Raw genomic sequence first — 25,699 nt, forward strand, 5'->3', positions numbered from 1 at the left:
AGAATGCCAACAGAAAACTTTTTATCTTTTGAAAAGCTGTAGTTTCTAAACCACTTTGCTACATTTGCACCCTGTTGACAGGTATTTGAGGTATAAAATTGAACTACTGCAATAAATGGAACTGAATTTCTAAGATATGGAGTTTTTGGTGTGTTTTAGACATAAGGAAATAGGTACATGGGCAGTAGAAACTGGAAGACCTATTAGGCAAAAGGGACACCAAGAAAGAAAGCATAGAGTTGGAAAAAGGAATGCAATGTAGCTAGGACGTTAGCTGAATGAAGCGGACAGGGAGCAATTAGTAGATAGAGGAGATGACACAGACTTGGATAGACAGATGGACAGCTTCAAAACAACAGAGTAAACAATCTGAATTTGATTCAGAGAACATGAAAATTAGCAGGGCTCAGAATATTTTTATTTGTCTTGACCCTTTTTCACCTGTTCAATTTCTAGGTTAGGACCAAGTGGCAATAGACATGGAAGGGAGGGAGGGAGGAGGGTGGGAGGAGGGAGGGAGGGAGAGAGAGAGAGAGAGAGGGAGGGAGGGAGGGAGGGAGAGAGAGGGAGGGAGGGAGGGAGGGAGGGAGGGAGGGAGAGGGAGAGAGAGGGAGGGAGGGAGGGAGGGAGGGAAGAAGGAAGGAAGGAAGGAAGGAAGGAAGGAAGGAAGGAAGGAAGGAAGGAAGGAAGGAAGGAAGGAAGGGAAATGTCTTTCAAAAAACTGGAATAAAAACAGAGGTGAAATCACATTTGGAGATGAATGCTAATGATGACAAACTTTTCTCTGCTTGTGAATAAATAAACAGGTATACTGCTGTGACGTATGTTAGTAAAAGCATGAAGCTTAACTCAAACACGAAGCCTGAGTCAGTGTGCTCAATGTACCTGGAGAATTTAATAGAGGATAGAGGCAAAATGAAGGAGTGAAAATAACCAAGGAGATATTTACCTGTATTCAAGCAAGTCAAAAGTCTATCCATTTGTTTCTTTCTAAAAAATAAAGAAAAGAGTATTTTCATACTGTTCCAAAGCTTTACTACAGAAAAGTATCAAAAAGAGACTCTATATTTGCCTGAGAGCAGCTCAAGGAAAATGTTAAATTGTGAAGTTTGTTGTTCAAGGCTCCAACCTATCATTTCAACACTCTTTTTCCTCATTATAGGACACTGTTCCTCATCTCCAATGTCCTCATATTTTTTTCTCTCTTCCCCTTCTACACCTACTCTCAAGCAAAGGATTTCAATGACTGATAAGGTTTTATATTACAGGGTCATAGAATTTCAGAGCAGGTAGTGATCTCTGTGATTTTCAAGCTTTGGTTTTTTTTGAAGAGGGGGAACTGGAACCTGTGTTTCAAATAAAATTTTATAAAAGTCTAATATACAAGAAGAGACAAAAGTGTACCTGCTCTGGTTGAACCAGTGGTAGGTAGAGGCCTAGAGTCTCAGCTTCCTGGAAGTCCCTGAGGCAGTGCCACAGAATTTCCAGGTTTCTAAGGAATATAGTTTAAAAACCACTTATCCATACCCTTCATTTTACAGATGAGGAAACAGATCTGGAAATGCAGGATGTTCTGTCTAAGGTCATGCAATGACAATGCCAAGACTACTACTACCTAGGTCTCTTGACCCTTAGTTAAGCTTCTTTAGGGGCAACATAAATTTTAACAGAGAAAAACATCCCATTATGCTTAAACAAAGGATTGAATATGGAAGTATCAGCAAACTCAACTAAGGAAGTTTATGGTAAGTAGGGTAGAACACACTATAAGACTGGCCTTATCAGGAGAATGTCTAGTATTATACAGTACAGACTGTGCTTCAGGAAAAGTAGCAGCTTTCTTAGGGATAAACATTAAACATCTGCTTTATATAAAGTAACTTCTAACAGTAAATTTTATTAATCTGAATTTCAGCTGAGCTAAAGTTGACTTCACTATTTAACTTTTTTTTTTTTTTTGCGGTACGCGGGCCTCTCACTGTTGTGGCCTCTCCCATTGCGGAGCACAGGCTCCGGACCTGCAGGCTCAGCGGCCATGGCTCCCGGGCCCAGCCACTCCGCGGCATGTGGGATCCTCCCGGACCGGGGCACGAACCCGTTTCCCCTGCATCGGCAGGCGGACTCTCAACCACTGCGCCACCAGGGAAGCCCGACTTCACTATTTAATTCAGTGACTATATAAAATAATCTAGGGAGGGTCCATTAATGCAAATAAATAGTACAAGTAAGAATGAGCACATGGAAAGGGATGTATAGTCTATTTAAGAGACAAACTGCTTTCAAAAATTGTAGCACACGAATTGTTAATACTTAGGTAGATACTGTAATTGAAAAACATAAGATTTTTAGAAGAGGACAGAACTTTTCCAGTTCACCTTCTTTTATTTAATAGGTGAAGAAAATAAAGCTTAGAGAAGTTAAATAAGTTGTTATTGTCTAAGGTAAACCAGAAGTTAGTGAAACAGCTAAAACTAGAACTCAATTCTCTGACTCTTCCCATTGAATTAGGCTTTTTTTTTCTTTTATAAGTTAGTCTAATCTATTTGTTAAATCAGGTCCTGACCTCTACTTGAAAACACTGCTAGATGTTCTTTATTACTATATTTACTTGAGAACAATAAAGGTATATTTACAAAATATTCTGTAATTAAAGTTTGTCATTAATTTGAACAAGATCCCTTTCCTTCTCCCCATCTTTAAATTAGTTTTAATGAGTGGGATCTGACTGTGCATCACAATTACATGGAATATGAAGCACCTTTTAAATCCAATATAAGATCTTCCTGTGAAGGACTGATATTCAGCCATTTAAATAAATTGAGTGGCTATTATGTGCTAGATACTGTCCTAGGTTCCAGAGATACAAAGATAAATACAAATAGTACTAGCCTTTGAGAAGCTCTCACAATCTATTAGCTATCAAAATTTAGTCTCTGAGTTTATCAAAATTTAGTCTCTGAGTTTATTTCATTTTTTAACTTTTTATCGTTGAAAATTTCAAAGATGTTTATATTTAACAGATGAATGAATCTCCATGTATCCATGGCCCAGCTTCAATAATTATTAACTCATCATCAATCTTATTTTAATGATACCTCCACCTACCCCCCTTCTCCCATATTATTATTAAACATCTTTATTGGAGTATAATTGCTTTACAATGGTGTGTTAGTTTCTGCTTTATAACAAAGTGAATCAGTTATACATATACATATGTCCCCATATCTCTTCCCTCTTGCGTCTCCCTCCCTCCCACCCTCCCTATCTCACCCCTCTAGGTGGTCACAAAGCACCGAGCTGATCTCCCTGTGCTATGCAGTTGCTTCCCACTAGCTAGCTATTTTACTTTTGGTAGTGTATGTATGTCCATGACACTCTCTCTCTCTGTCCCAGCTTACCCTTCCCCCCTCCCCGTATCCTCAAGTCCATTCTCTAGTAGGTCTGTGTCTTTATTCCCGTCTTGCCCCTAAGTTCTTCAGAACTTTTTAAAAAAAATATTCCATATATGTGTGTTAGCATACAGTATTTGTTTTTCTCTTTCTGACTTACTTCACTCTGTATGACAGGCTCTAGGTCCATCCACCTCACTACAAATAGCTCAATTTCGTTTCTTTTTATGGCTGAGTAATATTCCATTGTATATATGTGCCACATCTTCTTTATGCATTATCTGTTGATAGACACTTAGGTTGCTTCCATGTCCTGGCTATTGTAAATAGAGCTGCAGTGAACAGTTTGGTGCATGACTTTTTTGAATTATGGTTTTCTCAGGGTATATGCCCAGTAGTGGGATTGCTGGGTTGTATGGTAGTTCTATTTTTAGTTTTTTAAGGAACACCCATACTGTTCTCCATAGTGGCTGTATCAATTTATATTCCCACCAACAGTGCAAGAGAGTTCCCTTTTCTCCAAACCCTCTCCAGCATTTACTGTTTGTAGAAGCAAATTCCAGACATCACATCATTTCATCCATAAATATTTTAGGATGTGCCTATAAGATATAAGGATCCTTTTAAAAACATAGCTATACTACCATTATATGCCTAAAAGTTAATAATTTCTTAATATCAAATATTTGGTCATTACTCAAATTTTCAATTATCTCAATATGTTTTTTTTTTTTTAGTTAGCTTGAGTGCCCTTCAAATGGATTCATAGAGCCTGTAAACAAGGGGCAAAACTTACCATATATGTCTGGGTAAAATTTGCATTATGAAAAAAGTTATGTCATCAATCTAATATTATCTCAGTCATATATAGTTCCCAAAGAATTTAGCTAAAAAAAAATATTGCCTCCAGGTACAAATATACAAAGCAAAAATGAAGTAGTGATACATTATTACAGAGTTTTTGTCCAAGTAGAGAAAATAGAGATAGGTGGTATTTCTCTGAAAGTTATCCCTAGTCAAGACCTTGAATAGAGTTTTCTTTTAAATCATTAGGAGGAAGTGAATTTTGTGAATGAAATATGGGTGACCCAATTCTTCCATGTATTGTTAAGTTCTTTATATCTTATGCCATAGAAACTGTGAGCAGAAAGATATTTGAATACTCCCAGCTGAGCTGATACAGAATCAGAATCAACAAGCCAACCAGGTTATTTATGTTTCTATGGGAAAGTAAGAGCTAAGAGCTATGTCTATATTTAAGTCTCCTGTTAAGAAAGGGGGAAACAGACACAATATCATAATGAAATCATAGCGAACATTACTGAGGGCATGGTAAATGCCTGGCACTATTCTAAGTGTTTTACACGTATTTATTCATCAGGTCATCACAGCAACCTCATAAGGTAGGTACTATTATTATACCCATTTTACAGATCAGGAAACAGAAGCCCAGGTTACATATTCTAATAAGTGGCAGAGCCAAAATATGAACCCAGGAAGACTGGCCCCAGAGCCTATATTGACCTTACCCAGTATACTATATATCTCTCAATACAAGGTTTCTAGTGAAAATTGTTATATTTTTTTCTAACGGTGAATACATCATTTCTGTTGAATTATAACTTACTTGTTTTCAGATTCTGGCATGTGAGAAACTTTTGGAAGAACAAGACGAAGCAAACACCTGTATGATAAAGTAATATAAAAAGTGATGCTTAGGAAGAAATATGTGAAAGAATATATACCAAGTTATTAATCTTGATTAGCCCAGGAGGCAGAAGTGAGAAAAGAGAGGTAAAAAAGGAGATTATTTTATTTATAGGTCTTTGTATGTCTTAATGGTTGCAATGAAAACATACCAACTTTGTAATTTTGGAAGAGTAATTTAATAAAATAATTTTAAAACGAAAATGTTGCTTGACAAATTCTTAAATAGTTCCACAGTTTATATAATTGCCCCAAATCACCTGCCAGAACATCAGATATAGTGTACAAGTCTTTTATATTTTTCTTTCTATAAAGGACCCTGGAACTGGCCTTTGGGTTCCACATAAACTAGGATGAATATTTTTTGAAGGGATCTGACGGCATAATGACAAACTGACAAAATAAGGTAGTTTGTAAAGTTTCAAAGCCTAAAAATCTTTAAAAAGAAAAAACACCATCAATCATCCAGAATAATTTTAGATATTTATCTGACTAAACGTATGTATCTCAAGACTCCTTCTGATACTTTTGTATCTGTGACTCCATTTCCCTTCAGAAGTATGGCCTCAAGTATAGTTAACCAATGGGAGAATCACTATAGAACCCTTCTGGTTTATTTTTCCCACTGGCATATTCTCAGTTACATCATTAGGAGTTACCACGTCCTAACCTCACCTTCCTCTGTCTCATTATTGTATGTAAAAGTTCCCTTTTGATAAACCATTTTCTTCATACAAACAGAGAAAGGGGAAGATCAGTTTCAACTGATATCTTTTTTTACCTTAAGCATCCCTACCAAATTTCCAATAGCATTTTTCACATAAATAGAAAAAAAAAAATCCTAAAATTCAAATGAAACCACAAAAGACCCTGAACAACAAAAGCAAGCTTGAAAAAGAACAAAGCTAGAGCCATCACATTTCTTGTTTTCAAACTATACTACAAAGCTATAGTAATCAAAACAGCATGGTATTGGCATAAAAATAGTCACATAGACCGATAGAACAGAGAGCCCAGAAATAAACCCATATATATACTGTCAACTAATATATGACAAGGGAGACAAGAATATTTAATGGAGGAAAGATAACCTTTTCAATAAGTGGTACTGGGAAAACTGGATATCCACATACAAAAGAATGCAATTGGACCCCTATCTTTCACTACTCAGAAAAACTAACTCAAAATGGATTAAAGACTTAAATATAAGACTTGAAACCATAAACGTCCTAGAAGAAAACACAGGGAAAAAGCTCCTTGACAATGATTTTTTGGATATGACACCCAAAGCACAAGCAACAAAAGCAAAAATGAATAAGTGGGGCTACATCAAAGTAAAAAAGCTTCTGCACAGCAAAGGAAACTATCAAAAAAAATGAAAAGGCAACCTATGGAATGGGAGAAAATGTTTGCAAACAATATATCTGATAAGGGGTTAATATACAAAATATATAAGGAACTCCTACAACTCCACAGCAAAAAACAAATAATCTTATTAAAAAATGGGCAAAAAAAAAAAAAAAAAAAGGACAGATGGGCTTCCCTGGTGGCGCAGTGGTTGAGAGTCCGCCTGCCGATGCAGGGGACACGGGTTTGTGCCCCGGTCCGGGAAGATCCCACATGCCACGGAGTGGCTGGGCCCGTGCGCCATGGCCGCTGAGCCTGCGCGTCCGGAGCCTGTGCTCCGCAACAGGAGAGGCCACAACAGTGAGAGGCCCGCGTACCGCCAAAAAGAAAAAAAAAAAAAAGGGCAGAGCCCCTGAATAGGTATTTTACCAAAGAAGACATCCAAATGGCCAACAGGTACATGAAAAGATGCTGAACATTACTAATCATCAGAGAAATGCAAATCAAAACCACAATGAAATATCACCCCACACCTGTTAGGATGGCTATTATCAAAAAGACGAGACGTAACAAGTGCTGTAGAGAAAAGGGAGCCCTAGTGCATTGTTGATGGGAATGCAAACTGGTACAGCCACTGTGGAAAACAGCATGGAGGTTCCTTAAAAAGTAAAAATAAAACTACTATACAATCCAGCAATCCCACTTCTGGGTATATATCCAAAGGAAAGGAAATCACTATCTTGAAGAGATAGCTGCACCCCCATGTTCACGGTAGCATTATCCACAATAGCCAAGACATGGAAACAACCTAAGTGTCCATCAGTGGAGGAATAAAGAAAATGTGGTATATGTACACACACACAAACAGGAATATTATTCAACCAAATAAAAGAAGAAAATCCTGCCTTTTGTGACAACACAGATGGACCTTGAAGGCATTGTACTAAGTGAAATAAGTCAGACAGAGAAAGACAAAAACTGTATTGTCCACTTATATGTGGGATCTCTAGAAAAAAAAAACAAAAGAAAAAAAAAGAAAGAAAGAAAATCCAAACACATAGAAATAGAGTAGAATGATGTTTGCCAGGGCCTGTGGGTGGAGAAAATGGGGAGATGTTGGTCAAAGGGTATAAACTTCCAGTTATAAGATGAATACATTCCAAAGATCTAACGTACAGCATGGTGACTGTAGTTAACCATACTGTATTATACATTTGAAAGTTGCTAAGAGAGTCAATCTTAAATGTTCTCACCACACACAGTGTGTAATTTTGTGAGGTGATGGATGTATTAACTAATCTTACTGTGCTATTTCATAATACAAATGTGTATTAAATCACCAGGTTACATATCTTAACTTATACAATGCCACCATTTGTCAGTTACATCTCAATAAAGCTAGGAAAAAACCCACTTGGTATTGTAGGCACTGACTCAGCTTGATCCCATCAGTACTATTTTGGCAAAGTTTATACACCAAGAGTAACATGTACAGAGGAGATCCTTTCACATCCACAGGATGTGGATTACTTACTTTAAAGCTATAATGACTTGTTGTCCGTCTTCTGAATATTGAGCTAAATATTCCAAAGCTTTTTCTGCCACGAATTGTTGTTCATTCTATAAAGAACAAATATAATATGTTAAATTACATCTCAAAGTGATACTTATAAAATGTTATCTATATTCCTGTCCATTAAGGGGAAGACAAAATCTGAACTTGTTTGTTTTGTATTCTAAAAAGAGCTACTGCAAGATGGTAGAATGAAGATATAACTCATTGACAAAAACAGAACAGGTTCATATTGGCCCCAGAAAGCCACTCCTCCCTATCCATAAACACTTACAGCCTTGCCAACACTGCCTTGAATTCACTAGGACTAATCTTACTGTGCTCTTTATTCCTGTTTGTCAGCAGTAGCCAAAAGAACCCTGGACTCTGAGGTCACCCTCATTTCCAGCACCCTCTGTAAATCCCTTTCATCCTCTTTTCTCATTTCTCCCCAACTCCTCCAACCCTTCCACTATGCCTTCTGAAATTCAGTCCATTATCAGCAAAGTCTCCTCTATGAGCAACTTCTTCCCAGAAAGTTCCCTCTACATTCTTTCTCTAATGGAAATCTAGGTTTCTCCAAGGACACTGCTTCCAATAAAGCCCTCTCAAGTAGTGGCTGTTTTTCTTTCATCTCCCTAGACCTGGAGATGGAGTAGGCATCATTTTTGCTCTTCATTGCTGTTTTAGAATTATTCTCCCTCTTGCTCCCTAAAACCCCCAGCTTTGAATTTCCTGTCACCAGACTATATCACCCATTATCCCTCACTGTTATGGTGAACTGCTCTCAGACCATTTCTTCTCATTTCTTAATGATTTATCTACTCCTCACAGTTATTTTTTCCAAAATATACTCCTGTCAATTTTTGGCATTTTCATTATACAGATAGATGATCCTTTTAATATCCTAGTCTCTTATTTCCTTGAATTCCACTCTGCCAATTATCTTAGCCATTCACTAGCACAGTCATTCACTGGGCACTGTCATCACTAAAAGCCAGGTCATGCAAGTGAGGCTCCTAGGGTACACAATTTATGGACACACTCATTCTCAGGTTGTGCATGGACCAATTCTAGGTGCCTCACTCCCTCACTCTTGTCTTGTACCCTGCTCTATTTCATGTATTCTACCATCTCCTACCTTTCTAATTCACTCCCTCTACCACTCCAGCAATCCTTCAACTGCATTAAGATCTCCAATACATTGATACTACTAATATTTCACCATCCCTCATCCCCTTGAAGTCCTCCTCTGCATCCAGTTTAAATTCCATGGGGATTAATTATAATCACTCCCTTGTTCCTTGATTTTCCTGCCCCTCTTTTGCTTCATTGTATTCACCTGGCAAAACCATAAGCCTGGTTAAATTCAACTTTCTAGTGACTTTTGTGCCTGCATCCATGCAGCTGAAAGTAGCTGGGTAAAAACCTGTAAAACTATTTGTTTTATTTTTAAAACTTCATCAAATGGACCTTACTGCCACAAGGCAAGCATACCACACTACCCTTGCCATTCACTTTCTTGATTTTCTGGATGATTAGTTGATATCTTATCCTCTTTTCTCAACACCTAACACCTCCTCTCCTATTCTCACTCTCAGGTGATGACCTTGTTTCCTACTTCACTGAGAAAACTGAAGCAGAAAGAGAACTTCCACAGATTCCCACTACCACTTCTATTCACACACCAGGAACCACACCACATACTCTGCCTTCTCAACTGCTATCATAAATGAACTATCCATGTTTCTTCCTAGAGCCAAACCCTAAACTTATACACTTGCATCCATCACCTCTTGCCTATTTAATGACATTACTCTAACAATTTTCATTTTTCTCTCTCACATTGTCAGTTTTTGTTCTCTTAACTGGGTCATTCCTATTAGCAAATAAACATTCTCACTCATCCCATTTAAGCAAACAAACAAACCTCTTGATCCTACTTCTCTCACCAACTACTGCCCAACTTAAAAAAAAATTTTGTTTTCTTGCCCAACTTCTTTTCTTCCCTTTGTAGTAAACTCTTCTAAAGAATTGTCTATACTTACTGTATCCAATTCCTTTCCTTCAATTCTCTCTTGAGCCTACTATAATCAGGTGTTTGTCCTACCTCTACCAAAACTGCTCTTGTCAAACTCACCGATGACCTCCATATTATAAATTCCAATGGTCAGTTCTCAGTCCTCACTGTATTTGACCTATCAGCAACATTCAACATAGTTGATCACTCTTTCCTCCTTGAAACACATTTGGCTTCCAAGACACCACATCATCCTTGTTTTCCCCTACCTCATGGATTACTCCCTTTCATTATCCTTTACTGGTTCCTCTTCTTTTCTCCAAACCATTAATGTTTGAGGGTTTCAGGCTCAGTCTCTGGTCCTCATCTCTACTGCATATATACTCACTCCCTTGGTGATGACATCCCAGTCTCATAGCTTTATATACCATCTATATATTAATGACTCTTATTAAACTTTTCTCTTCAGCCCAGACCTCTTTCACAACTCCGGAGTCATATATACAACTGACTATTCAGATCTCTACTTGGATAGTCTAATAGACATCTCAAATGCATCATGTCCAAACTGAACTCCTGATTTTCACCCCAACCGTACTCTATTTGCAGCCTTTCCTAGTTCAACTGATGGCAACTCCACTTGATGACCCAGTCTCTTTCTCTTATACCCATCATCCAATCTGTCAGCAAATTCTGTTATCATTTACCTCCACTGTTATCTCCCTTATCTGAGTCACCTTAATCTTCCCTGGATTACTTCGAAAACTTCCTAACAGGTCTCCTTGCTTGGTTTTTTTATGGTCTATTTTCAATAAAACAGCCAAGATGAAAGTCAAATCATGTCACTGCTCTGTTAAAAACCTTCCAATGGTTCCCCATGTCATTCAGAGTAAAAGTCAAAGTCCTTTCACTGGCCTATAAGGATCTACATAATCCAAACTATCACCTCTCTGACTTCATCTCTCACTAATCCCACCCTTTATTCATTCTAGCCATACTTGCTTCCTTGATACATACCTTAGGGCCTTTGTATTGGCTGTTACCTCTGCCTGTATTACTCTTCCTCTTCACTCCCCCCATATATCTACAGGGCTAACTCCCTCAACAATTTCAAGTCTTTGTACAAATGTCATCTCCTCGATGAGACCTATCTTCACCACCCTATTTAAAAAAAATAACTCACACCAATCCCAGAGGATTGTTATCCTGCTCTATTTTTCTATATTATCATCTTCTAACATATTATATAATTTCTTATTTATTATGCCTATTATTATCTTCTCTCCTCCTGCTTGAATGTTAGCTCCAAGAAGGCGTATCACTGTTTTGTTTACTAATTTATCCCAAGAGACTATAACAGTGCCTGGCACTTAGTAGGTGCTCAATAAATATTTGCTGAATGAATGATAGTTTCACTAGCACTTGAAATGCCTTTTGCAAAGCAATTGTAGTAAGTAAAAACTGGATTCCACCCTTGTTCTTTTGTAGAGATATATTCAGTTTCCTGGGTTTGGCTCATCCATCCTTCCTTCCATCTTCTAATTCAAACTACTTGAGGCTTTTTTTTTTCCTGATTCTTTCTCCTCTATTAAAATTATTTTCCTTTTCAGAAATATAGTTCTATAATTCTTCCATTGGCTTTCTTCTGCTTTCCATCAAATGTAACTTTATAAACCTTCCTTTAAAAAGATATTTGCCTTTGGGTTCCCCATTAGAGATTTTTCTCTCATTTCCTGCACAAGCACATCATGTATCTACATCTGCCAAATATTTTTCCTCTTCCAAGAGTTCTATTATCCTATTCATTAACATCAAAACATATCATTCAAAACTGTATTCAGCTACTACTTTGGGCAAGATATTGGGCAAGGGACTAGAAATATGGCCCTCAAGGACTTTATAAGTCAAGTTAGACAGACAATCCATGCATTAGCAATATAAGGCAGTATATATGATACAGACCAAATAACTAGCACACACGTTAAAAATTACTGAAACTTAGAGTAGAAAGAGAGCAATTGAGGACTGGAATTGATTTGGGAAGTCTCTACAGCGGAAGGAAATCTTAAGTTGGACTTTGAAAAGGTGGCATTTAAATAAGAACATTTCTTAAAAGATGGGATGGTATGAACCAGACACAGAAAAAGGAATGTGACTGGCCTGTTTGACAGACACTGTATTTGCTTGGAGTTATAGAGGGCCTGTGCCTCCACCATTCTAGATCCTGTGCCTAACGTAATGGTGGCTTACATCACTATAATGATGATACAGGGGAGTAATATGAGATAAAGTAGAAGAGACAGCTGTGGCCAGATTGTATATCGTTAATAAGAACAGAAACACTATATGCGTAGATCAAGCTTCTTTAATTACAAATCACATTTTCAGCCATCCTCTTAGTCAATTTTCACAATAACACTGGAGTTAGGTATTATCTTTATTTTACAAATGATGAAATTAAGATTCAAAGAAGGGAAGAACTTAAGTGGCAGAGCCAGAATTCAAACCTAGTCTATCACCTAGTCCAAGAGCTCCACAGTTGCTACAATGCTTCTCCTAATCCTGTATATTACTAAGACCAGAATTTTGCAAGTAAACAAAGGAGGTGCAAGTATTTAATACTTCTAAACTAAAGTCGCTTTCTGGTTGCAAACTAAAAAGGTCCATTAAGATTTAAACTGTGTTTTTTTTTTTTTTTTGCAAACTGATGATAAAGATAAGTTTCCAAATAGATGACTATTTTTTTGCATGGTATAGTACTTCAAATCTCAAGTTTCTAATAAAAGTTAATGTTTTGCTATGCTTAGTTTTTCTGTTGTTTTAAGCTCAAAACTATTACCTCACTTTGTTTTATTTACTTTTATCTATATCATAAAGCAATGAAGAGAAATAAAGCAATTCTGCAACAAAGCTTGGTGTGAAAACAATGAGGCAAAATAGAGGGTAAAGAAAGGCCTCTCCTGTGCCTAACTGATGATGATTCCATTCTAATTGTCTCTGAAAATGGAAAAGAGGTAAAAATCTCATAGATGGGTACATAAGAATTACCTGAAGAGCACACTGGGCAGCTAAACTGAAGAACATGGAAACTAAACTACTATTTGTAACTACATCATTCTCTTCTTGTTCTTCAGCTCTTAATAAATTCTCTGAAGGAGCAATTGCCTGCAAAGCTGAAAAACAAGGAAACAATTAAAAAATGAGATACTCTTATCAAAGATAATAGCTATCTCTGGTTAATTATATCCCAATGACTTTGGAATTTGTTTTAAGAGCATTAATATCTTTAAAATATAAATTTTCATAAAGTCATCTAAATTGCTAAACTGTCAAGGAGGACTTGAATGTCACAAAAAATGCCCAACTAGGCAATTCGCCTCTATGAATTTATTCCATGGATACATCCGAAAAGTGAATAAAAACATACAAATATGTTCACACAGCAATTTTTTGTAAGAGTGAAATATGGAATGAACCTAAATTTCATCAATAATGTATGGGTTAAATACAATTTGGCACATCCACATAGTGGATTCTAATACAGAATAAAGTAAAAAAAAAGAATGGTGGTATTATATTTCCTTATATGTCTTAAAGTTAGACCATGATAAGTTAGATATATATGTACTATAGGCCTTAAGTAACAACTAAAATAACAAAACAAAAAGTTATACCTAATAAGCCAAAGAATGAGATAAACATAATTATAAAATATTAATTAATCTAAAAGAAGAGCAGAAAAAAGAAAAATGGCAACAAAGACCAGATAGGACAACTAGAAGACAAATAACAAGATGCTAAATTTAAACTTAGCCATATCAGTAATCACGTTAAAATATAAATGGTCTAGGGCTTCCCTGGTGGCGCAGTGGTTGAGAGTCCGCCTGCCGATGCAGGGGACATGGGTTCGTGCCCTGGTCCGGGAAGATCCCACATGCCACGGAGCGGCTAGGCCCGTGAGCCATGGCCACTGAGCCTGCGAGTCCAGAGCCTGTGCTCCGCAATGGGAGAGGCCACAACAGTGAGAGGCCCATGTACCGCAAAAAAAAAATAATAATAAAATAAAATTAAAAAAAAAAAAAAAAAAATATATATATATATATATATATATATATATATATATAAATGGTCTAGATGATCCAATTAAAAGACAGAGATAGAGAGACCTTTAAGATGGTGGAGGGGTAAGACGTGGAGATCACCTTCCCCCCCCACAAATACATCAGAAATACATCTACTTGTGAAACAACTCCTAGAGAACACCTACTGAACGCTGGAAGAAGACCTCAGACTTCCCAAAAGGCAAGAAAATACCCATGTACCTGGGTAGGGCAAAAGGAAAAAGAAAAAACAGAGACAAAAGAATAGGGACAGGACCTGCACCTCTGGGAGGGAGCTATGAAGGAGGAAAAGTTTCTATACACTAGGAAGGCCCTTCACTGGCAGAGACTGGGGGCGGGGGGGTTGGAAGGGAAGCTTCAGAGCCATGGAGGAGAGTGCAGAAATAGGGGTGCAGAGGGCAAAGCGGAGAGATTCCCGCACAGAGGATCAGTGCCGACCAGCACTCACCAGCCTGAGAGGCTTGTCTGCTCACTCACTGGGGTGGGCAGGGGCTGGGAGCTGAAGCTCCGGAGTCGGAGGTCAGGTCCAAGGGAGAGGACTGGGGTTGGTTGGCTGAACACAGCCTGAAGGGGGCTAGTGCACCAAAGCTAGACGGGAGGGAGTCTGGGAGAAAGTCTGGAACTGCCTAAGAGGAAAGAGACCATTGTTTCAGGGTGTGCAAGGAGAGGCAATTCAGACCACTGCCTAAACAAGCTCCAGAGACAGATGAGAGCCGCGTTTATCAGCACAGACACCAGAGACGGGCATGAAACGTTAAGGCTGCTGCTGCAGGACCAAGAAGCCTGTGTGCAAGCACAGGTCACTATCCACACAGCCCCTCCCGAAAGTCTGTGCAGCCCACCACGGCCAGGGTCCCATGATCCAAGGACAACTTCCCCAGGAGAACATACGGCATGCCTCAGGCTGTTGCAACTTCACGCTGGCCTCTGCCGCCACAGGCTCGCCACACATTCCGTACCCCTCCCTCCCCCTGGCCTGAGTGAGCCAGAGCCCCTTAATCAGCTGCTACTTTTTTTCCCTGTCTGAGCGGAAAAACAGATGCCCTCAGGAGACCTACACGCAGAGGCGGAGCCAAATCCAAAGCTGAATCCCAGGAGCTGTGCGAACAAAGAAGAGAAAGGGAAGGTTCTCCCAGCAGCCTCAGGAGCAGTGGATTAAATCTCCACATTCAACTTGATGTACCCTGCATCTCTGGAATACCTGAATAGACAACGAATCATCCCAAAATTGAGGCGGTGGATTTTGGGAGCAAATGTAGACTTGGGGTTTGCTTTCTGCATCTAATTTGTTTCTGGTTTTATGTTTATCGTATTTCAATATTTAGAGTTTATAATCACTGGTAGATTTGTGTATTGACTTGGTTGCTCTCTTTCTTTTTTTTAATATATAGATACATATACTTTTTCCTTTTTCACTTTTCATGCGTGTATATGTGTATGTGATTTTGTCTGTATAGGTTTGCTTTTACCATTTGTCCTAGGGTTCTGTCTGTCCATTGTTTTGGTTTTTTTTTTACTATAGTTTTTAGCACTTGTTATCATTGTTGGATTGGTTTTTTGGTTTGGTTGCTCTCTTCTTTCTTTCTTTTTTTATTACTTTTTAATGTTTAATATTTTATTTTAATAATTCCATTTTATTTTATTTTTCTTTCTTTCTTTCCTTTTTTCTCCTTTTCCTCCGAGCTGTGTGGCTGACAGGGTGTTGGTGCTCCAGCTGGGTGTCAGGCCTGTGCCTCTGAGGTGGGAGACCCGAGTTCAGGACATTGGACCACAGGAGACCTCCCTGCTCCATGTATTATCAAACAGCGAAAGCTCTCCCAGAGATCTCCATCTCAACGCTACGACCAGCTCCACTCAATGACCAGCAAGCTACAGTGCTGGACACCTTATGCCAAACACCTAGCAAGACAGGAACAAAACACGACCCACTAGCAGAAAGGCTGCCTAAAATCATAATACGGTCACAGACACCCCAAAACACATCACCGGGCGCAGTCCTGCCCATCAGAAAGACAAGATCCAGCCTCATCCAACAGAACACAGGCACCAGTCAGCTCCACCAGGAAGCCTACACAATCCACTGAACCAAACTTACCCACTGGGAGCGGACACCAAAAACAACAAGAACTAAGAACCTGCAGCTTGCAAAAAGAAGACGGCAAACACGGTAAGTTAAGCAAAATGAGAAGACAGAGAAACACACAGCAGATGAAGGAGGAAGGCAAAAACCCACCAGACCTAACAAGTGAAGACGAAATAGGCAGTCTACCTGAAAAAGAATTCAGAATAATGATAGTAAAGATCCAAAATTTTGGAAATAGAATGGAGAAAATACAAGAATCATTTAACAAGGATCAAAAGGAACTAAAGAGCAAACAAAGAATGATGAACAACACAATAATAAATGAAATTAAAATTCCCTAGAAGGAATCAATAGTAGAATAACTGAGGCAGAAGAACTGAAAAGTGACCTGGGAAATAAAATAGTGGAAATAACTACCACAGAGCAGAATAAAGAAAAGAGAATGAAAAGAATTCAGGACAGTCTCAGAGACCTTTGAGACAACACTAAATGCACCAACATTCGAATCATAGGGGTCCCAGAAGAAGAAGAGAAAAAGAAAGGGACTGAGAAAATATTTGAAGAGATTATAGTTGAAAACTTCCGTAATATGGGAAAGGAAATAGTCAATCAATTCCAGGAACCGCAGAGAGTCCCATACATGATAAATCCAAGGAGAAACACGTGAAGACAAATATTAATCAAACTATCAAAACTTAAATGAAAAGAAAAATTATTAAAAGCAGCAGGGGAAAAGCAACAAATAACATACAGGGGAATCCCCATTAGGTTAACAGCTGACCTTTCAGCAAAAACTCTGCAAGCCAGAAGGGAGTGGCAGGACATATTTAAAGTGATGAAAAGAAAAAACCTACAACCAAGATTACTCTACCCAGCAAGGATCTCATTGAGATTCAACAGAGAAATTAAAACCTTGACAGACACACAAAAGCTAAGAGAATTCAGCACGACCAACCCAGCTTTACAATAAATGCAAAGGCAACTTCTCTAGGCAGGAAACACAAGAGAAGGAAAAGACCTACAATAACAAACCCAAAACAATTAAGAAAATGGTAATAGGAACATACATATCGATAACTACCTTAAATGTAAATGGATTAAATGCTCCAACCAAAAGACACAGACTGGCTGAATGGATACAAAAATAAGACCCATATATATGCTGTCTACAAAAGACCCACTTCAGACCTAGGGACACATACAGACTGAAAGTGAGGGGATGGAAAAAGATACTCCACGCAATTGGAAATCAAAAGAAAGCTGGAGTAGCAATTCTCATATCCGACAAAATAGACTTAAAATAAACACTATTAAAAGAGACAAAGAAGGACACTACATAATGATCAAGGGATCAATCCAAGAAAAACATATAACAATTGTAAATATTTATGCTCCTAACAGCAAATGCTAACAGCCATAAAAGGGGAAATCGACAGTAACACAGTCATAGCAGGGGACTTTAACACACCACTTTCACCAACGGACAGATTATCCAAAATGAAAATAAATAAGGAAACCAAGCTTTAAATAATATACTAAACAAGACGACTTAACTGATAATTAACTGATAATTTACAGAATTATTGCATCCAAAAACAACAGAATACATTTTCTTCTCAAGTGCTCATGCAACATTCTCCAGGACAGATCATACTGTGGGTCAGAAATCAAGCCTTGCTAAATTTAAGAGAATTGAAATTGTATCAAGTATCTTTTCTGACCACAAAGCTATGAATCTAGATATCAATTACAGAAAAAAATCTGTAAAAAGTACAAACATGTGGAAACTAAAAAATACACTATTATATAACCAAGAGGTCACTGAAGAAATCAAAGAGGAAATCAAAAAATACCTAGAGACAAATGACAATGAAAACATGACGACCCAAAACCCATGGGATGCAGCAAAAGCAGTTCTAAGAGGGAAGTTTACAACAATACAATCCTACCTCAAGAAACCAGAAACATCTCATATAAACAACCTAACTTTACACCTAATGCAGTTAGAGAAAAAAGAACCAAAAACCCCCAAAGTTAGCAGAAGGAAAAAAATCATAAAGATCAGATCAGAAATAAATGAAGAAATGAAGGAAACGACAGCAAAGATCAATAAAACTAAAAGCTGGTTCTTTGAGAAGACAGACAAAATTGATAAACCATTAGGTAGACTCATCAAGAAAAGAAGGGAGAAGACTCAAATCAGTAGATTTAAAAATGAAAAGAAAGTAACAACTGACACTGCAGAAATACAAAGGATCATGAGAGATTACTACAAGCAACTATATGCCAATAAAATGGACAACCTGGAAGAAATGGACAAATTCTCAGAAATGCACAACCTTCCGAGACTGAACCAGGAAGAAATAGAAAATATAAACAGACCAACACAAGCAGTGAAATTGAGACTGTGATTAAAAATCTTCTAACATAAAAAGCCCAGGACCAGAAGGCTTCACAGGTGAACTCTAACATATATTTAGAGAAGAGCAATACCTATCCTACTCAAACTCTTCCAAAATATAGCAGAGGGAGGAACACTCCCAAACTCATACTATGAGGCCAACATCACCCTGATACCAAAACCAGGCAAAGATGTCACAGGGCTTTCCTGGTGGCACACTGGTTGAGAGTCCGCCTGCCGATGCAGGGTACACGGGTTCGTGTCCCGGTCCAGGAAGATCCCACATGCCGCAGAGCGGCTGGGACTGTGAGCCACGGCCACTGAGCCTGCGCATCCGGAGCCTGTGCTCTGCGGCGGGAGAGGCCACGGCAGTGAGAGGCCCGCGTACCGCCAAAAAACAAAAACAAAGATGTCACAAGGAAAGAAAACTACAGGCCAATATCACTGATGAACATAGATGCAAAAATCCTCAACAAAATACTTGCAAGCAGAATCCAACAGCAAATTAAAAGGATCATACACCATGATCAAGTGGGGTTTATCTCAGGAATGCAAGAATTCTTCAATATATGTAAATCAATCAATGTGATAAACCATATTAACAAATTCAAGGAGAAAAACCATATGATCATCTCATTAGATGCAGAAAAAGCTTTTGACAAAATTCAACACACATTTATGATAAAAACCCTCCAGAATGTAGGCATAGAGGGAACTTACCTCAACATAATAAAGGCCATATATGACAAACCCACAGCCAACATCGTTCTCAATAGTGAAAAACTGAAACCATTTCCTCTACAATCAGGAACAAAACAAGGTTGTCCACTCTCACCATCAATATGCAACATAGTTTTAGAAGTTTTAGTCACAGCAATCAGAGAAGAAAAAGAAATAAAAGGAATCCAAATGGGAAAAGAAGAAGTAAAGCTGTCACTGTTTGCAGATGACATGATACTATACATAGAGAATCCTAAAGATTCTATCAGAAAACTACTAGAGCTAATGAATGAATTTGGTAAAGTAGCAGGACACAAAATTAATTAATGCACAGAAATCGCTTGCATTCCTATACACTAAAGATGAAAAATCTCAAAGAGAAATTAAGGAAACACTTCCATTTACCACTGCAACAAAAAGAATAAAATACCTAGGAATAAACCTACCTAAGGAGACAACAGACCTGTACGTGGAAAACTATAAGACACTGATGAAAGAAATTAAAGATGATACACACAGATGGAGAGATATACCATGTTCTTGGATTGGAAGAATCAACACTGTGAAAATGACTATACTACCCAAAGCAATGTACAGATTGAATGCAATTCCTATCCAACTACCAATGGCATTTTTCATAGAACTAGAAGAAAAAATTTCACAATTTGTAGGGAAACACAAAAGACCCCGAATAGCCAAAGCAATCTTGAGAAAGAAAAACGGAGCTAGAGGAATCAGGCTCTGGACTTCAGACTATACTACGAGGCTACAATAATCAAGACAGTATGGTACTGGCACAAAAACAGAAACATAGATCAATGGAACAGGATAGAAAGCCCAGAGATAAACCCATGTACATATGGTCACCTTATCTTTGATGAAGGAGGCAAGAACATACAATGGAGAAAAGACAGACTCTTCAATAAGTAGCACTGGGAAAACTGGACAGTACATGTAAAAGAATGAAATTCGAACACTCCCTAACACCATACACAAAAAAAACTCAAAATGGATCACCATACACAAAACTAAACTCAAAATGGATTAAAGACCTAAATGTAAGGCCAGACACTATCAAACTCTTAGAGGAAAACATAGGCAGAACACTCTATGACATAAATCACAGCAAGATCCTTTTTGACCCACCTCCTAGAGAAATGGTAATAAAAACAAAAATAAACAAATGGGACCTAATGAAACTTAAAATCTTTTGCATAGCAAAGGAAAACACAAACAAGATGGAAAGAGAACCCTCAGAATGGGAGGAAATGTTTGTAAATGAAGCAACTGACAAAGGATTAATCTCCAAAATATACAAGCAGCACATGCAGCTCAGTATAAAAAAAACACAAACAACCCAGTCCACAAATGGGCAGAAGACCTAGACATTTCTCCAAAGAAGATATACAGATTGCCAAAAAACACATGAAAGGATGCTCAACATCACTAATCATGAGAGAAATGCAAATCAAAACTACAATGAGGTATCAGCTCACACCAGTCAGAATGGCCAGCATCAAAAAATCTACAAACAGTAAATGTTGGAGAGGGTGCGGAGAAAAGTGAACCCTCTTGCACTGTTGTTGGGAATGTAAATTGATACAGCCACTATGGAGAACAGTATGGAAGTTCCTTATAAAACTAAAAATAGAACTACCATATGACCCAGCAATCCCACTACTGGGCATATACCCTGAGAAAACCATAATTTAAAAAGAGACATGTACCAAAATGTTCACTGCAGCTCTATCTACAGTAGCCAGGACATGCAAGCAACCTAAGTGTGCACTGACAGATGAATGCATAAAGAAGATGTGGCGCATATATACAATGGAATATTACTCATCCATAAAAAGAAACGAAATTGAGTTATTTGTAGTGAGGTGGACGGACCTAGAGTCTGTCATACAGAGTGAAATAAGTCAGAAAGAAAAACAAATACTGTATGCTAACACATATATATGGAATCTAAAAAAAAATATATGGTTCCGAAGATCCTAGGGGCAGGACAGGAATAAAGATGCAGATGTAGAGAATGGACTTGAGGACATGGGGATTGGGAAGGGTAAGCTGGGACGCAGTAAGAGAGTGGCATGGACATATATACACTACCAAATGTAAAATAGATAGCTAGTGGGAAGCAGCCACATAGCACAGGAAGATAAGCTTGGTGCTTTCTGACCCCCAGAGGGGTGGGAGGGAGACGCAAGAGGGCGGAGATATGGGGATATATGTGTATGTATAGCTGATTCATTTTGTTATAAAGCAGAAAGTAACACACCATTGTAAAGCAATTATACTCCAATAATGATATAAAAAAAAAAAAGACAGGTAGACTGAATTGAAGAAAGCAACTTTAAACTATACGCTACCTACAAGAAACACACTTTAAATATAAAGCCAAAATTGGTTAAAAGAAAATGATGGGATAATATATATATAGTAGAGATAATCAAAAGAAAGCTGGAGGGGTTATATTAATATCAGACAAAATAGACTTCAGAGCAAAGATTATTACCAGTGGTAGTAGGTTATTTCATGATAATAAAGGAATCAATTCATTATGAGGACATAATCCTAAATGTTTATGTATCCAATAACAAAATTTCAAAATACAAGAAGCAAAAACTGATAGAACTATGAGGAGTAATAAACAAATCCATAATTATTGTCCAAGATTTCAATAACCTCTCTCAAATAACTGACAGGAGAAGTAGACAGAAAATCAGCAAGGATATTTAACACTATTAATCAACTTTACCTGACTGACATTTATAGAACACTTGACCTTACACCAGCAAAATACACATTCCTCTCTGGTGCACATGGAACATTTACCAAGAAAGAGAATATTCTGAGCCATATAAAAAGCATCAACATATTTTAAAAGATTCAAGTCATACAAACTTATGATCTTACACTAAAACAGAATTAAATTAATAGAAAAGTTCTCTGGAAATCTGCAAATGTTTGGAAAATAAATAGCATACTTCTAAATAATCCATGGGTTTACACTGGAGTCAACGGTCATATTGCAAAGTATTTTGAAATGAATTAAAATGAAAACACAATATATCAAAATTTGTGTATTGTCACTAAAGCAATACTTAGAAGGTAATTTAGAGCATTAACTGTTTATGTTAAACCAGAATAAAAGTCTTAAATCAATGACGTCAGCTTTCACCTTTGGAAACCAGAAAAGAAAGAGCAAATGAAACTCAAAGTAAGTAGAAGAATGGAAATGATAAAGATCAGAACATTAATAACTGAAATAGAAAACAGAAAAAAACAATAGAGAAAAATTAATGAAACCAAAAGCTGGTTCTTTGAGAGCAATAACATTGATCAACTTGTAGCCACTCTGACAGGGAGAAAAGAGAGAAGACACAAATTACAAATATCAGGAATGATAAAGGTGACATCACTAAAGATTTGACAGATGTCAGAAGGATAATGGATGATATAATGAATGACTTTAGGCCAATAATTTCAACAACTTAGATGAAACAGACAAATTTCTTGAAAGACACAAACTACCAAAGCTCAGTTTGGAAATAATAGATAACCTGAAGAAACCTTTTGTCTATTAAAGAAATTGAGTTTATAATTAAAAACCTTCTCATAAAGAAAACTCCAGCCCCAGATGGCTTCACTTGTGAACTCTAGCAAACATTTAACAAAGAAATAATACCAACTGAGCAACACAAATTCTTCTAGAAGATGGAAAAAGAGGGTGTATTTTCCAATTCATTCTATGTAGTAAGCATTACCCTAATTGCAAACCCGAAAACATTACAGGAAAACTAGAGACCAGTATCACTCATGGACACAGGTACAAATATCCTTAAACTGTTAGCAAATAAAATCTAACATTATATTTAAAAAAAGAACACATCATGACTAAGTGGAGCTTATCCCAGGAATGCAGCATTGGTTTATCTGTTGAAAAAAATCAATGTAACTGACCATATTAACAAACTTTAAAAAAAAATGATCATTTCATTTCCAAATGTTTTCTCCCATTCTGCGGATTGTCTTTTTGTTTTGTTTATGGTTTCCTTTGCTGGGCGAAAGTTTTTAAGTTTAATTAGGTCCCATTTGTTCATTTTTGGTTTTTACTTTCATTACTCTAGGAGGGGGATCAAAAAAGACGTTACTGTGGGGCTTCCCTGGTGGCACAGTGGCTGAGAGTCCGCCTGCCGATGCAGGGGACACGGGTTCGTGTCCCGGTCCGGGAGGATCCCACATGCCACGGAACGGCTGGGCCCGTGAGCCATGGCCACTGGGCCTGTGCGTCCGGAGCCTGTGCTCCGCAATGGGAGAGGCCACAACAGTGAGAGGCCCGCGTACCGCAAACAAACAAACAAACAAACAAAAAAGATGTTACTGTGAGTTATGTCAGAGTGTTTTGCCTATTTTTTACTCTAGGAGTTTTATAGTATCCAGCCTTATATTTAGGTCTTTAATACATTTTGAGTTTATTTTTCTGTATGGTGTTAGGGAGTGTTCTAATTTCATTCTTTTACATATAGCCGTCCAGTTTTCCCAGCACCACTTACTGAAGAGATTGTCTTTCTCCATTGTATATTCTTCCCTACTTTGTCATAGATTAGTTGACCATAGGTGTGTGGGTTTATCTCTGGACTTTCTATCCTGTTCCATTGATGTGTATTTCTGTTCTTGTGCCAGTACAAATTAATCTCTCCAAAATACACAAACAGCTCATGCAGGTCAATATCAAAAACAAACAAAAACAAAAACAAAAAAACCCTGTCAAAAAATGGGCAGAAGGGCTTCCCTGGTGGCGCAGTGGTTGAGAATCCACCTGCCGATGCAGAGGACACGGGTTCATGCCCCTGTCTGGGAAGATCCCACATGCCGCGGAGTGGCTAGGCCCGTGAGCCATGGCCGCTGAGCCTGCGCTTCGGGAGCCTGTGCTCCGCAACGGGAGAGGCCACAACAGTGAGAGGCCCGCATACCGCAAAAAAGAAAAAAAAAGGCAGAAGATCTAAATAAACATTTCTCCAAAGAAGACATACAGATGGCTAAAAAACACATGAAAAGATGCTCAACATCACTAATTATCAGAGAAATGCAAATCAAAACTACAGTGAGGTATCACCTCACACTGGTCAGAATGGCCATCATCAAAAAGTCTACAAACTATAAATGCTGGAGAGGGTGTGGAGAAAAGGGAACACTATTAGACTCTTAGTGGGAATGTAAACTGGTACAGCCACTATGGAGGACAGTATGCAGGTTCCTTAAAAAACTAAAAATAGAGCTAACATATGATCCAGCAATCCCACTCCTGGGCATATATCTGGAGAAAATCGTAATTCGAAAAGATACATGCACCCCAATGTTCACTGCAGCACTATTTACGATAGCCAGGACATGGAAGCAACCTAAATTTCCATCAACAGAGGAATGGATAAAGAAGATGTGGTACATATATACAATGGAATATTACTCAGTCATAAAGAAGAATGAAATAATTCCATTGGCAGCAACATGGATAGACCTAGAGATTGTCATACTGAATGAAGTAAGTCAAAGACAAATATCATATGATATCGCTTATATGTGGAATCTAAAAAAAAGGTTACAAATGAACTTATCTACAAAACCAGAATAGAGTTACAGATGTAGAAAACAAACTTATGGTTCGGGGGTGGGGGGGATGGGTAAATTGGAAGACTGGGATTGACATACACACACTACTATATATAAAATAGATAACTAGTAAGGACCTGCTGTATAGCACAGGGAACTCTACTCAATACTCTGTTATGGCCTATATGGGAAAAGAATCTAAAAAGGAGTGGATATATGTATAGGTATAACAGGTTCACTTTGCTGTACACCTGAAACTAACACAACATTGTAAATCAACTGTACTCCAAAACTGTTTTTAAAAAGTTGATCATTTCAATAGATGTAGAAAAATCATATGACCAAATTCAACATCCACTCCTGATTAAAAACTCCCTGGAAACTGGAAACAGGAAACAGAAGAGAACTTCCTCAACCTGATAAAAGGTATCTATGAAAAACCTACAGCTAACATCATACTTAATAATTGAAAACTGGATGCTTTCCCTCTAAAATCAGGAAAAAGTCAAGGATGTCTGCTTTTTACCAATTTTACTGGAGATTCTAACAAGTACAATAAAGTATGAAAAACTGTACCCAGATTGGACAGGAAGAAGTAAAATTGTCTTTATTCACAGACAACATAATAATCTACAAGAAAGCCACTGGAACTAGTGAGTTTAGCAACTCTGTAGGATACAAATCAATATACAAAAGTAAATTCTGTTTCTACATACTTGCGATGAACAGTCAGAAACTGAAGG

General features: G+C 37.8%; 1 protein-coding gene across 5 annotated transcripts in view; it reads right to left on the minus strand.

Moving 5' to 3' along the window:
- Window positions 1–25,699, minus strand: part of TEX11 (testis expressed 11) — a 373,435-nt gene that overhangs the window by 74,921 nt on the left and 272,815 nt on the right. For 4 of the 5 annotated variants that reach the window (XM_079911723.1, XM_079911722.1, XM_079911725.1 and 1 more), the window contains exons 18-21: window positions 13,064–13,188; window positions 7,978–8,063; window positions 5,017–5,073; window positions 950–990 (exon numbers count right to left, since the gene is read on the minus strand). In XM_079911723.1, coding sequence (XP_079767849.1) covers window positions 950–990; window positions 5,017–5,073; window positions 7,978–8,063; window positions 13,064–13,188 — 309 coding nt within the window. The remainder of the gene's footprint in view (window positions 1–949; window positions 991–5,016; window positions 5,074–7,977; window positions 8,064–13,063; window positions 13,189–25,699) is intronic. The other variant, XM_079911724.1, reaches the window with a different exon arrangement.

This window comes from Stenella coeruleoalba, assembly GCF_951394435.1.
Source record: "Stenella coeruleoalba genome assembly, chromosome: X".
Lineage (NCBI taxonomy): Eukaryota > Metazoa > Chordata > Mammalia > Artiodactyla > Delphinidae > Stenella > Stenella coeruleoalba.